The sequence below is a fragment of the Varanus komodoensis genome, unplaced genomic scaffold (assembly GCF_004798865.1).
Source record: "Varanus komodoensis strain SLA01 unplaced genomic scaffold, ASM479886v1 scaffold4, whole genome shotgun sequence".
In the NCBI taxonomy this organism is placed as follows: domain Eukaryota; kingdom Metazoa; phylum Chordata; class Lepidosauria; order Squamata; family Varanidae; genus Varanus; species Varanus komodoensis.
Window position 1 is genome coordinate 49162132 of NW_025335941.1, and position 14310 is coordinate 49176441.

The following is a 14310-nucleotide window of genomic DNA, read 5'->3' on the forward strand; positions in this document are numbered from 1 at the left end:
CTCAAAACTAGCTTTTGCCATGAATGGAATTATCCCATGAATGGAATTATCCCATGAATGGAATTATCCCTGATTTTCACAGGAATGAAAGAAAAGATATGAGCTACCTGATTTTCACAGGAATGAAAGAAAAGATATGAGCTACCAAAACTACCTTGTAGACCTCAAAATCAGAGCAATAGTGGGGGGAACAATTTGTAGGCCCAAACAGTGGAAGGGCTACAGTTCCCATCAATCCAGGCCAATAGTAAGAACTTGTGAAAGTTGTAGACCAGAACATCAAGAGGGCCATAATTTACCTACCCGGTTCAGTGTATCATGCTAGTAAAGTGACAAGTATTCCGTGGCACTATGGAGAATGATAGTTTGTGGACAGACTGAAAGGATGACACTACAGAATTACAACATTAACCAACATTTTAATGAAACAACAGGTACTTTTATTCAACATCCTTCAGTACCTGAATAGTGCAACAAGAAAGTTCTTTGAATTCTTCAGTGCAGAATTCCCTACAAAAAATACTAAGAAAAAATCCAAATTGAAGAATGAAATCTCTCTAGTCAGATTTATTATCATAAGGTGTGTACCTGAAAAACAAAACACCGATTAAACCAAGAGACTACAATTCCCATTTCTTGAGATAGACTAAATGTAACAAAAGGTACAGACACTTTCATTGCAAACACTGGCTCCTGCTATCATTTCCGGTTTCATGTCTTTGGCCACAATTACACTGCTTTCCAACATCATCAGGGACTGTGAGAAGGCATAGTTCCAGCACCAATGTTCTCCAACCTCAGTGCTTGGTCTCTGATAGCCAAGTCTCTCCCTCTGTAGTTGCTGCTTAAAGTGCAAAAATGTAACTTGGTAAGGAGGAAAGGGGGGCAGGAAAGGATGCAGCTAAAATTGGTTACCTATGCTGAATTCTATCTGCCATGTCCTCCCTTGCTGGCACTTTAGCCAGACAGCTATCTACATAACATGCACAGGCTGAGGTACAGTCATATTTACAAAACTCTAAGGCAGGCAGGATAAGACTATCCTAACTCACTGTCATGAGTGGAGGTGGCTGGAGCCAGGGGTCAGACTAGATGGCCCAGGAGACCCCTTCTGACTCACTCTGTTTCACTGCAAGTGGTGTGTTGTGTTTATATATCACCTTTCTAAGAAGGCAATGTGTTAACAATAAATTAATTAAAAACATAATCACATGAAACATTAAAGATACAGTGGTACCTTGGCTCACAAACTTAATCCGTTCCAGGACTCTGGTCGTGACCCAAATTGGTTGTGAGCCAAGTTAAATTTCCCCATAACATTCAATGTAAATAAGGTTAATCCGTTCTGTAAACATTTTTTAAATCACAAAAATGTGAAGCAAAGTGACAACAAAGATCGTGGCCTCCCCCCCCCCCGGCACAACGTGGCCACCTCCCCACCACCCTAGCGCGACCGAGATCATGCCTGTCATCCCTGCAGGTGCCCGTCATCCCGGCATGCTGGGGGGTGGGGGAGGAAGAGACAGGCGCAAACAGTGCGCTGGGGGACTGAGAGATGGACACGAAAGGGGTGCACTGGGGGTGGGGAGATAGCTGCAATCGTGCTGGTTGGGGGGGGGGGTGGCCGAGATTGCACCTGTCTTTCCTGCAGCAGCACGCCTGTGATCACGCACGCCTTCCCTGCATGAAAGCAACTGCGATTGCGGCCACCTCCCCACCCCCGGGGGGAGATGGTCACAATCACAGTTCTGTTCGTGCAGGGAAGGTGTGCATGATCACAGGCGTGCTGCTGCAGGGAAGACGGGCACAGCACAGCACAGCCACGGGGGAGATGGCTGAGATTGCGCTCATCTTTCCTGCAGGAGCATGCCTGTGATCATGCACGTCTTCCCTGCATGAAAGCAACTGCAATCGTGGCCATCTTCCCACTTGGGGGGAGGAGGGGGGAGATGGCTGCAATCTTGGTCGCCACCCAATGTGGAGTTCACGACCCAAGTCAAAATTTTAATGGAATTTTTGTTCGTGACCCAATTTGTTCGTGAACCAAGGTGTTCATGAGCCGAGGTACCACTGTACATGTTAACTCATTTCTAAAAAGGCTACAAAATGGGACCAATCTAAGCTCTGAAGGGAGAACATTCCAGTTTCGGAGTAATGCAGGCAAAAGCCTTTCCAGACATGCCCAACAAATGGTCTCTGTGAGCAGTGCTATCATAGGAAGGAGTTCTCCAGCAGCACTTAATGACTAAATTGGTTTGAAATGACAGAGACAGTTCCCTCAGAACATCGAGCTATTTAAGCCACTGAAAGCTTTAAAACAGGGATGGATAATCTTGTGTCCTTCTAAGTATTTGGGATGGTCACGCTCATCAGCTGTAGCCAATGACAAGGGATCACATAAATTACAAGCCAAAGTTGCCCACCCCTGCTCTGAAGATTAAGACTAACACCTTGAACTGAGGCCAGACAACTGGCAACCAAAGCAAAACTTTAAATATAGGGTTGTTATGACCATGGTAGCTTGCACTGGTTAGCACGCAGTTGCCACATTTTAAACGCTTCCCAATATAAAAGGAATTTCCACACACGGAGAACTCTCCCGATTAACTTTCTTCCATTTTACATTACCCTCTCCCCTCCCAGCTTTTAGCTTTTCCATGTCTCTGTCCTTCATTACTGTCAGTTTTAATGGACCTTCCAGCTTCCCAATTGCGTTCCCTGGAAAGCAGGACTCATTGTCAGCTACCTTTTTTGGTAGCACACATCAGAACCTCCTTAATTGCTTAGAGGGATCTTCCCAAACGTGGCACTGCACAAGCACAGCACCCATGTGTGTGATGCACAGAGACCCCAACAAAGGATGCTATGAATTTATGCAGCGTGACTTTTCATTTGCAGTGAGTAAATCAAAACCAACAGTCACTCACTGGAGGAAAGAGAAACAAGGACAATTCCATGAATGGCTTTTTAGAAATAAATTGTGGGTGTATGAGTCCTAATCCAGATCACTACCTAGGAATGAGGAGATGGCACTTAAATCTTGCATCTGAACTTCACTGCAGTCCTGACCCAGACCAGGACCCTGTGCCTATTCATGGTGGGGTGGGGGGCAGTCCTACAGGAACAAATGCAAACTTTCCCTCATCCACTTCAAATTGCTGATAAGGGGGACTCAATTCACACAACTACCAGCTGCCTAAATGACATCTAATACAACCATAAGTTACTGTAGAATCAGACCAACTATTTTAGCTTCCTATTTTTCACTAATTTCATTACGCCTTGCCCAATGCCTGTCAGCAGCTTCTGCAACGGTACCCCCTATGTTCAAACTCCACTCTTCTTATCTCAGTGCCATCCATCTGCATAGATTTCTATTAGCTTACAGAGACTCTAAGGTTCCTAAGAAGGTAATCTATCCTTTTAGTGTTGACTCAAGACAAACATGCCTAATTCAGTGTGCTTACCTGTCACTAGCTTAACACTGCCAATCCCATTTCAACAAGCTTCATGTGAAACAGGTGTCCATCTTCATATAAAAACACAGTACACTCTGGTGAATGTGTCTGAAATGTCAACAGCCAAGCAGATTCAGAATCAATATTAGCATATCCAAACAATGCAACCTCAAGGCATTTTAGAGATTCCATCTTCTGGACCAACCCAATCTGTTTACCAGACAAAGCTCTGTATCAACTGTAAAATGCTGCAGGTACACAGCTGGAGTATGCTCCCAGAAGGAACTTTCTTCCAGTGCCATGGTGATGTGTGGCTGGATTGTTTATCATTTGCCAGGACAAAAAATGGCAATGTCAGTTTTGGCTCAGAAGAAAAGCTCTAACCTGTAATCTTTGTGTTTCAGCAGGAGAACACAATAAGGCTATAAACATGCAACAGTAAACAGAATTAAAGTCATTATGTGCCTACTACCTCTTTTTTCTGCAGTGCTACGAATACCAAGTCCCAGAAACATCTCTGATAAACCTCAGTTTAAAAAATACAGGACATCCTAAGACTATGGTATCAAATATTTAAGCTGAGGTTTAAATGGTCCCTTTAAAAATTTCTGCTTTAATAAATGTATTAATCTCATGTTACACCAGTTAAGATCTTTACATGCCTACAGAATGTGGTTGGGCAGACTGAACAGAATCAAAATAATACAGACAAGAAAAGGCTTACAAGTGAGGAAGCACAGAGTTTTTTCCCGTGGAAGCATTCCATCACAGTCCATAATGCTTCTATGCTCCATTCGGGACAATATGGAATCCTTTCTGTTGCGGGATCACATAAAGCGGGTTTGAATCCAGCTAAGAAGACTTTGAATGCTTGAACAGGGTACTGCATCAATTGAGGAGGAATCTGACGTAATCTGAGATCAAATTCAAGTCAGTAATTAAATTCAAGGTGATGGGTCACAGCCAAATTTCACAAGTACCAGTAAACCAAGTTTGCTGAATTGTGCCAATTCCTGCACTGAATCCCATCTATGCAAACAAACAATGGCTTCTTTTCCAGCAACAATCCACCAATTAAAAGCTTCCATTTGTGGTGGCCTATTAAGTTCCAGCTTGTTTTAATTTTGTGATTGCATCCAAATCCAAAGCCTTGGGTTCTGCAACACCCTGCAAAATGAGGCTCACCCAGCACAGAGGTCAGAGGTAACCGGCTTGTGGAACTACCAATATGCAGGGAGAAAATGATGCTCCTGAATTTGTTCTTCAAGATGTTCACTACCTATAACAAGTAGTGTCGCATGAAACCCCACTCCTTCACAATACAGTTGGCTGCCTTCACACCCAACTGGCACTGAACTACACCATAAGTGAACACTTCCCATTCCTTTTTCAGTAAAACAAAGCATTCACGATTGAATGTTCTCAAGCCTAGAGATCAATTTGGGTGGGCATAACCTGAAGATGCAGTGTTAGGACTATCTTTTGAAATATTTTCTGTCCAAAGGCTGTCCCTATGGAGCCTTCTGAAACTTATAGTGCTTAATAAGCTTGCAGAATGAAGACCAACCAGCTGCCTTGCAGATTCTGCCAGAGACACGTTAGTTCAGAATGCTGCTGATGCTCCTTCAGCTTTGGTGGAATGGGCAGTTACATGTGCTAATTAGAGAAATTCTGGTAATTTTATGCAATGAATACAGAGGTCCTGAGCCAACTGGCTGGGATGGCCCAATGGATATCCCGTGGGTGCCAATGTTTTCACAGAGGCCCTGTGAAAAACAGAATTGACTTAAGGAAGGAAAAGGGGAAGAATGGAACATAGGGAGATCTGGAGTAGAAAACAAAAGCTTGAATAGTGGATGAAAGGATCAGGCCTAGCGAGAATTGTGGAGAGCCAGACATACTATCCTGTGCAAGGCGCAAAATGAAACGGGAAGGGAGGAATCACAGAGGCTGAGAGCAAGGTAACCATTTTCACATGTTTTCAGCTTTGTCCTGGATGGCAGGAAAAGGTGATTCATCAGAGAGGCCTCCTCACACTTGACAGAGAAGGACAGCCCACACACTTTGACATGGAAGCATTCCGAGGCCAACTACACAATCACCAATGAAAGCAAAATACACTTCTTTCAGTTATGGTAACAGCTTTCAAATACAATTCTAACAACCAGTGGAGCTTGCCCTTTAATTGCAAGCATGTTTACTGCATTAGCTCTTCCATATCTCCTGATGGTGAATTATTTGTCAGAACCCATATGGCAGGTCATCACAGCTTTCCATTCCCTGATGCAGGAATTTTCAGAAGGAAACTGCAAGTGCAAGTTGGAGAAGGGGAGGGAACTTTGGATACTGCTTGCTTTTTGAAATATACTTTATTTTGAAATAACCTGTTCCAGACCACCCATGATATGCTTTCCTTGACACTCCCAGTTATTGCCACCAAGAGGGCCAGAGTTGTTATGAGAAGCATATATAGCCCAGAGCCAGTAAGAAATGGTTTGGGGAGAAATATTTTTTCTTACCCTTAATAGGCAACCACTTGATAGAACTGTTATCAGGCATGGCTGTTTCTACAGGCAATCTTTCAGAGCTGGGAGAGGAACCCTCCCCTCTGCTGCCACAGTGAGGAAAATGTAAAAATTTGTTTGATCATCTGCATAAATAGTCATGGCTACAGCAAGCAACGAACCAAGGCTAGTATTTATGCGATATGGTGCTAATATTTATATGTCCGCCAGATCAACTTTTCTGGTGACTGTTTCTTGATAGTTGTGATAAACATGAATCTATAAAATAAAAAGTATAAACAATGTACAGGCTTACCTGCTTGTGGGCAATGTATCAGTTGATCCATAATCGACAAATTCCACCAGAATTGAAAGAGGATTGAATTCATTAATTGAGAGGAGTTTTGCCCGATACCATAAGTCATCTCTGTATTTTGCAAGGCAGGGCATGTCTACAAGAAAATACCACTAATTAATTCAAAATCTAAATTATATAACTGTTTATTCTGTGTTGCCCACCCTATTACCTTGCATAAATGGGAAGGGTATCACATAAACTGCCCAGCGTAATTAGGTATGAGGTAGCATTGACTGTTTTCCATGTGCTGTTTTGTGCAGCAAACAAATGTTGGTTATGCTAATTCTTTGCAAGTTTAATTAGCATTCTCCCTTTCCTAATGGTATATCAGGTACCAGACTAGCAAAGATGAACATGCAAGTAGCTAGAATATTATTTCCACTTAAGTGTGAGCCTTACAGCTCTTGCCCACTCAACTGACTATGTTAAGCACTAGGAAACAGGTGAAAACACATCAAGACACACCTTGTTTTCTTGACAATCCATTACATTGTTTAAAGGAACCAAGTATTTGTCATTAGATGCTTTCAGAACAAAATGTTTTCCACTGAGCTGTTGTCACCTAAGGATACTAGGATTAAATTACCTCACTGTCTGAAGTTCAGGGGAAATTCTTTGCACAGTTTATATAGCAAAAAGTACAGAGGAATAACTTTCATGAGGCATTGTTTTTTCCAGATAGAAGCAAAAGATTGGGGTTTTCATTCTAAAATCGTTTTAGACCTTGTGCCTTCAGTTGCAGAATTTATAAATGTAGTATATTATTATCTTTACCTCTGAGAAATAAAAAAATACCTTTTCGAAAATCAGTTAGAAAAGGAATGGACTCTATATTCTCATTACACTGACTCAAGGCTTGAGCTAGAGTTTCAGAATCCAAGCTGATTCCACTGTCTTTATCAGTCCGCTGGTTAGCACTGTCTGACTGGTCAAATGAGATGTATACCTGAGCCCAAAATATAAAATAAAAATACTTAGATTGGAATATTAACAAGCGTGGAAATATCTTAGTTTATATATCAGTTAACTTGAAAGTCTCCTATTTTTATCTAATGGAAGATCATCAGAGTTCCAAAAATAAAATAAAAATTCAAGAACAAAATTAAAAAGCAAGAAAGACAAATACTGTGTATTTCCCATGGCAATTGTATGGCAAATGCCCATACTATTGCACCTTATGCAGTCTCCTACTTGGAAAGCTACATCCCTCACCTCTTCTATTAGGGATGTATATGTATGCAGCATTCCACAATTTAATGAATGATTATTTTCCAATATTGAGTTCTTAACAGATCAAGCTTTTGTAGAACAGCGAACAATTGTACCCATTTGCTCTGTATTCTTGCTACATGACAAATGTAAACAATTGAAAGGAAAGTTCCTAGATGAGCACAGCATTGTGTAATCAGTAAATAAAGCTTTTAGGTCAAAGGTAGTCTTGAGATCTGCGGGAGAGGCCCTTCTCCGGGAACCCTCCGTGAAAGAAATTAGGAGGGTAGGTACTCGGAGGAGGGCTTTCTCTGCGGTGGTGCCCAATCTATGGAATATGCTCCCCAAAGAGGTCCGCCTGGCACCGTCGTTATTTGTTTTTCGGCGCCAGGCGAAGACCTTTTTATTTAAACGTCATTTTAATTGTTAACAATATTTACTCTTTTCTTTTATAACTTTTCTAACTCCTTTTATATCATTTATATTTTTTATTTATTTTATATTATTAATTTTAATTTTATATTGTTATTTTTGTATTGTATTGTATTTTATTGTGTTGTAAGCCACCCCAAGACTTCGGCAAGGGGCGGCATAGAAATGTTCTAATAATAATAATAATAATAATAATAATAATAATAATAATAATAATAGTGACCAAATAGCTTCTGGTACTCCTAAATGGGGTTGAGCAAAAAGAAGCCTGTTGCCACTAAACATTCAAATAAAACTTTTTGATAAATGCCTGATAAATCTACTGCAGCTGTCCTCAAGAACATCAAAAGAGCCAGAGTATTAACACAGAATGCACTTTTGTGAAAGGGAAAAAGTGACAATAAACCAAATAACATGAATGAGATTTGTTTGACATGTTTAACTGCGATACCTCATTGGGTGAAATAATATGTGTTACTTTCACTGGAAAGAGTTCTCCAAGAACAGGCAGAGTTGGTAAGCTGTATGGTGGCAGCAAAGGGGTTTCCACTTCAGACATGAGCAGCTCCTGGAACAAATGAGAAATTAGGATTCCCCATGCGGTTAGAGATACATAAGGAGCAGCCCACTTTGCATGGACAATCCCATGGGGAGGCCAAGGAGTCCAACTGGATGTGCTTGGATAAGCTGATCATCAGCAACATCATGGAGACAATTCTGTGCAACACCCACTAAACAGATGCATAATTTGGGAATGGGGAGATAGTTTTTTATGCAGTTTTAAGTGCTAGGAAACACATCTTTGGTGTGACCTGAGACACCGAAGACCAAAGAGACCCCAGTGAAGAACGCGATAAATGCTTAATAAATAAATATCAAGACAATCATTTTATCCATAAACACATTTGTCCCTATGCCTCCTTGACCCCAACAAACTTGATCTACCCCGTTTCCACCCTCCAAAGGCCTAACGATTGATCAGCTGGACTAGCAAAGAAGTAGAAGGAACAAATTGGATCCAACAAGCTAACTAGGCAAAAAGCTAAATACCAAGAAATCCACTGAATGTCTCCTTGTACCTCATGACTGATTTCACAGTTTTCCTCCAAATCATCTTCACTGCAATCTGCTATATCCTAGAACATGACAGGAAACACAACTGTAACTATAAACCCAGTCTAATCCAGTCCCATTTCAAGCAAATTGGCACCCTCTTGCAAAGCCACAACAAATTAAAAACACTCTATATAGTAATTAGTAACTGTAGGTTTACCATTCCAAATCTAAAACCATGTACTTGCACCAGTTTGAAATAGGAATTATAACTTGCAGCAGCAAACCTTTCCTCCCTCCACTCACTGTTATATGCATTTCTCTAATGTTCACTATTCAAAGTAGTACCCTATGCTAGAGTTAATTTTTAGCTTGCTTACTTTTCTAGACATCTCTCATTTGTCATTTTGGCAACAAACTGTTTTTGCATTTAATAAGAAATTACACCTCTGATTTACCAACCAGACCATAGAAATCAATTACAAACAGAAATGTTGTAAAGGGCAAGGGACAAACATCCCTAACCCTAGAGCAATGACCACAGTTAGGAGTATTCCCATGTTAAGTTCTACATAGATCTTAAAGCTGGAAAGGAAAAAGAAATACCAGTTTTGGTATACAGCCATCCTCTTCACTAATGCAATGTTTATGGTATGCCATGAAAGAGGAAAGTGACAGCCCAGCAAAGCAGAGTTTAATGGACACTTTTCCCCATGGGTTGTCTGGCTGTTCCTGTTAAAAGACAAATAAGCCGTTACTGTACTGATAATTTCCCCAGCTTTTTTAATAGTTCCCATACTGTGCCAGTTGCTATACAGAACAAAGATACTCCCACAGCTCTGAGGAATAGGCAGGCATAGAGCCCCAGAATGTAATAGAGCTTGTGTGTAGAAAACTCCACTTCCCAGCACCATGTACAATAGTACAGTGTTGTGCTAACCAAGGAACAGAAATCCCACATTTGAATGGTTTTGTTATTTAATTTAAATCCATCTCGGTATTGTTTATCGTTTGTTCTGCAGCACTGCCTTATCTTGTCCCCTCCTGTGCCACCCATTCTGAGTATCTAGTGCTCATCTAGGCTGCTGCTGGCAAAGTGGAAGAAATGACCGAAATAGTGTTCACCCTGCCATCCTCCTTTCTGAAATTTCCACTAGAAGGGCCTTGTCTAGAGAAGGGGCTCTGACAAGCTGCACCAGCACAAAATCAGAAAATGTTGACAGACAGCATGAGTAGCACCATATATACCGAACTGGCTTTTTCTTTATGCTTACCTTAACATGTATTTCAACAAGTCTTTTTGTAAGAAGTTCTTGAAGGAGTTCAATTGCATCCTGCTGCCAAACATTTCCAACCTGCATGATCACAGGGCAAAGCACACCACCCATTCTGTTAAGTATGGAAAACCAGTCAGCAAAATCTTCTCAGTCAGGACTAGTCTATCTAGAGTCAGAAAGGTTTTGCTATTGTTAAAGAGGCACAAAACTGTCAAAGCACTTCTTCCTACAAATGCAAGGACTGGAATGAATGGACTTTCCACATTAGGTGCCAAAATATTACCAAGCACCAGACGTAACCTCCCCAAACTCACTGCTGCCAGAGGTTGTCAGCACTTGCCCTTCTTCCTCTCTTGAAGAATCCATGGCAGTAAGACTACTCAACCTCCATTACTCACAGAAATACTAGAGACACTGAGAGATCAGTTGCCCATATATGGTCTACATGCCCTATCTGCTCAACGTTTTTGCTGGGCTATTGTGTTTTGCAAATAAAAAACCAACACAATTAGATTCATGTATTCATAGATTTGAATTTAGGACTATCATAAGAACATGTATACTGTTAGGGTCAGGGCAGTCATTGCCCTGTACATTGTTCATGTCCATACAACATCATGGATTCAATTGTATGGCTGGGATATGGGATTTGTCTATTCCCATATATTACCTTATAGAAGACTCTTTCACAACCTTTGGGTGCATTTCATTGAAAGCCATTTTCCCGTTTGTAGGAATACAGGAAAATCCGGCAACTTATGGACAAGCATTACACACATTCCCTGTTCACTAGACAGAGGACTATGAATTTTTCAAAATGCAGTGCCTACTCACTGGTATAGTTTTATAAAGCTGACATGGTATGGAAAATGGAGCTATGTCAGCATACAATAAAGTTGGATGAAGATGACACTGTGGAATCTTCTCAATATAGCCATAGTCCAAATATTGTACCTAATAAGAAAGAAAAGAAACTGAAGTGGTTCTAGTCTCTTTGAAAACCATGCTAGTCAGGATAAAGGTAGAAAATCCTGATGAATTCCTTGCTATACAGTTTGGGAAGCAGTCATGACACAACTCACCCAACCAGAGTTTTTAATGGAAGTAAGACTGATGTAAAAAGATGCTGAAATTTAGAGTAATCAGATATTTAGTTATTTGTTCACTCAGACTGTCCGGGCACATTCATGAATTTCTCTTGTATGCCTACATTTCGTTTGGCTACAATTTCCTTTACAGAATTTCTAAGCCACCATTCTATCATAACACTTAAAAAATTATACAAACATAAACACATGTTCTAATAATGGATTCTGCTATGTTCTTCAGCACTCTTTGCTCTATAATTTGGAGGCACTTTATATAGGGAAGGTAGTAACATTCCTCCCCTTTGCTGATATGTAACATGGACAGAGACATTAGGGAATGCCCATTTCTTCTGCTCAAAACACATAAAATGTGACCGCCTTCAAAGGAATACACTTCTGAAATGCCACCTTATATAAAAGCCACCTCCAATGTGCACACACAGAAGCAAAAGACTGAGAAGGTCCTTAAGCAGGTTTTCTTACTATGATAATGCCACCACCAACATCTCTAACTTCCCCTCGATACCACATTGTATCTGCAGCTCTCACAACACAAGCCTCTCCTTTCTTCCAACTGTAGGGCTCCAAAAGTCCTAGACATTTGAAGTTTTTCTGTATGTCACTCATCAACTTGTTCAGCTCTTGCTCTAGAGAGAAATACCAAGAAGGAGGCTCTATTAAAATTTTCAAATACAAATAATTTCTATATGCAGTGCTTTATACAGTAGTTTTACTCAAATCACGTGTATCTGAGTAAAATACTTTAATTTCCTAAGGGACCATGATGTGAGTGTAAGTAGCATTATTAGGAATAGTGGAGGTTCCAGGGGCAAGAACAAGAGTAGAAAGGATACCAAAAAATCCTGAATTGTCTCCTCTTCACTGGAAACTTAATTCAACCATTTATGTCTGGAAAATTCACGACTCCCTTAACAGCAACTGCAAATACATTTGTGGACTGGATTATACTGAACCTGGCTGTGGGACTGGGAAAGGGCAGGGGCGAGAGGAGAAACTGTGAAGGAGCTAAAGTTCCACTGAATTTACTCCTAAGCAAATATACTTAGGCTCACCCTGTAAAATAGGGATATAAGAAGCCTCCCCATCTATAGATTTTTCTTAAAGGAGGTATGCTGAGCAGTAAAGCATGTTCTAAAGTTACAATTATATTTTGTTACTGCATCACATTTTCTACTTTACCTTTTGAAGTGGGAATCACATAGATAGTTCCATTGTCTGAAACACAGCTGACTATAGCAGCAAAGTGATCCGACCTAGGAATAGCTGGGGGTTTGTAGGCCTCAACCGTAACAGACTGAGTCACAGAGATCTCCAGTTTTTCCTTTTTACAGTGTGAAATGGAAGCATCAGGGACCTGCTCTGGTGCGAAAGGATTTGGTATACATTCTGCTTCTGCAAGCAAGACTGCATTCTTAGGTTGGAAATGCATTTCATGGGTTTTGTCAGAGGACACTGTGCTTGAGTCTGTTTTAGATGCCCTGATGAGAATTCAACAAAAAATGTCAACAAAGATAGATTTTTTTTAAATCTAACTAATGTTATTCTAGAATTAACACTTTTTTGGCATATTTTTCTGAAACACTGCAACTTAAGGTCACATTCCTTTCCATGTTTAGACAGATAAAAGACCTACACATACCCCAGTTGGAAGCTCTTATGTGGGGTCTAAATTCGTACAATACTGCATCTACAGTTACTCAACAGATCCCCCACAGAATTCTTTGCTTTGTTCCTCAGTTAAAAGAGTGCATTTTGTTTCCGCATGCTACATTATTTTATGAAGCTCCAAACAATGGGTTTTTGTCAAACTGCAACCCTGCTTAGCATTTAAAGCAGGTTTCAACAACAGAGTATCAAGGAGGCCATAAAATTGCGATGGCCAAGTAACTGTGGAATTTCAAAGGATTCTATACAAGATTTTAGTTGTAGAAATTTCTTTAAGTAATAGGGCTAATTAGTCCACATTGCCTTCTTATTAATCAATAAATTAAACTAAGCCTTGCAGTTGCAAGTATTAAATTGTAATGAAGTCAACTGCAACAAATGATGCATCAAGCACACACAATATAAACAGAAGATATATTTATATTGTTTATTTAAAGCTCTTCACATACAGATGCTCAGTAATTACAATAACTCTTACAGGCTAGGGTGGAAGGTTTGGAGACAACAGCACCTTGCCTGATGATACCTTGTGAATTTATTGCCAAGATGGCTGTTTTCAAAACCAAAATAAAACTCTTTATCTTGAAAATAGCAAAGGTATGCTAAATCCTACTCTAAACATCTTAAATATTAATAGCTACGTTTCACTGTAATGTTTAAAAAATCCATACCTTCTTTTTCTAAGTGCCATGCCTTCTTTAATCATGTATTCCGAAACATCAGTACACAACCCTCCTTCTTTGCTAACTATTTTCACAAGGAGAGGTAAAGACTGGCTTTCCTGAAACAAAACAAAATTTCTTATTATACATTTCAGATTCCTTTGCTCTGTGTCTTGCTATACAGAAAAAAATCTTCCCCATGTAGCAACTGGCTTATAAGCCACCCCAGCATTCCATGGCTTGCAGCTGGATTTATTCAACCCATGATGAGCTGAAATGCCATTCCAACCCAGATGACACAACCCATTATGGGTCAAGGCTTCCCTCACTGCCCAGCATGGCAGTGATCCTTTTTGGACCCACTGTCAAGTATCACCACCACTCAGTGACACACCCCAGAAAACAACCCAGCCAATTCATGAGTTTGCTGAACCAATTTTAGTTTTCCCATTCCACTTCCATGAGCTCTTCTGTCCTCACATTAGCAGCACAGAATGGATATTGCCCTAGCCAGACAGAAGCCTGAAAGAGGCAAATCCAGAACTGCTCTATCACTCCTCGCAGCAATGTGTATGTGTGTGTG

General features: G+C 40.5%; 1 protein-coding gene across 1 annotated transcript in view; it reads right to left on the reverse strand.

Annotated features, from left to right (window-relative positions):
- Positions 1-3473: 3473 nt before the first annotated feature.
- RNF17 (ring finger protein 17) overlaps positions 3474-14310 on the reverse strand; it is a 45399-nt gene continuing 34562 nt past the window's right edge. The window contains exons 25-36 of the mRNA XM_044441808.1: positions 13737-13846; positions 12580-12878; positions 11863-12026; positions 11126-11245; positions 10289-10369; positions 9621-9746; positions 9041-9097; positions 8413-8529; positions 7116-7266; positions 6279-6414; positions 4183-4372; positions 3474-3566 (exon numbers count right to left, since the gene is read on the reverse strand). Of these exons, the coding sequence (XP_044297743.1) occupies positions 3474-3566; positions 4183-4372; positions 6279-6414; positions 7116-7266; positions 8413-8529; positions 9041-9097; positions 9621-9746; positions 10289-10369; positions 11126-11245; positions 11863-12026; positions 12580-12878; positions 13737-13846 (1644 nt within the window). The remainder of the gene's footprint in view (positions 3567-4182; positions 4373-6278; positions 6415-7115; positions 7267-8412; positions 8530-9040; positions 9098-9620; positions 9747-10288; positions 10370-11125; positions 11246-11862; positions 12027-12579; positions 12879-13736; positions 13847-14310) is intronic.